The following is a 651-nucleotide window of genomic DNA, read 5'->3' as shown; positions in this document are numbered from 1 at the left end:
CCCTCGCTGCCTGCCACCCACCCACAAGCCCCATTTCCAGCCCAGCTTCCAGGCAAGCAGCTGGACTCAGGAATGCAGGCGGATTCTTTGGTTTAACCCCTGCGCGGCCGCCTGGAAAACAGCAACGCCGGATCCTTCCACCTCTTCCCCATCACCCCCCTCACCCACCCAGCCCCTCTCGTGCTCCCTTGCCCGGCCACGTTCCTGCTTCCCCTCTTCTTCCATTTCTCCCGCCCAGCGCTTTTCCGCAGCCACGCTCGCTAACGGCACGACGGCGCGTCACCCACCGCCCCCCCCGGGCCCCGCTTGTCCCTCGTGCCCACCGATGCCCATCTCCTGGGTACCCTCACTTCGCTGGCGGAGCCAAAAAATATGTCGATTTGCTGATTTTCAGCCCTAAATAAGGGCTGATTTGCTGCTGCCTGACCCCGAATGAGCCCCCGAGCCCGAACGAGCCCCCCTGTCCCGTGGCAGAGCCCAGGGAGGGACCTCACCAGCTCCTCCAGTTCAGCCAGGTGCTTCTCCGTGATGATCTGCTGGCAGTAACTGTTCTGCTCCGTCTCATGGATGCTGCAGACCAGGAGGAGGACGAGGGACGACAGCAGCGTGCAGCGCAGCAGGCACACCTGAGCAGGGCAGAGCAAAGGTTTG

General features: G+C 63.3%; 1 protein-coding gene across 1 annotated transcript in view; it reads right to left on the bottom strand.

Annotated features, from left to right (window-relative positions):
* The window catches only part of CSF1 (colony stimulating factor 1 (macrophage)), a gene marked incomplete at its 3' end in the record, with an annotated part of 6,089 nt that overhangs the window by 2,239 nt on the left and 3,199 nt on the right, over positions 1–651 (bottom strand). The window contains exon 2 of the mRNA XM_009886535.1: positions 495–626. Within this exon, the coding sequence (XP_009884837.1) occupies positions 495–626 (132 nt within the window). The remainder of the gene's footprint in view (positions 1–494; positions 627–651) is intronic.

Source organism: Charadrius vociferus, unplaced genomic scaffold (assembly GCF_000708025.1).
Source record: "Charadrius vociferus isolate BGI_N301 unplaced genomic scaffold, ASM70802v2 scaffold1716, whole genome shotgun sequence".
In the NCBI taxonomy this organism is placed as follows: Eukaryota; Metazoa; Chordata; class Aves; order Charadriiformes; family Charadriidae; genus Charadrius; species Charadrius vociferus.
Note: the sequence above shows the minus strand (reverse complement) of the source record. Positions and strands in the feature narration are given on the sequence as shown.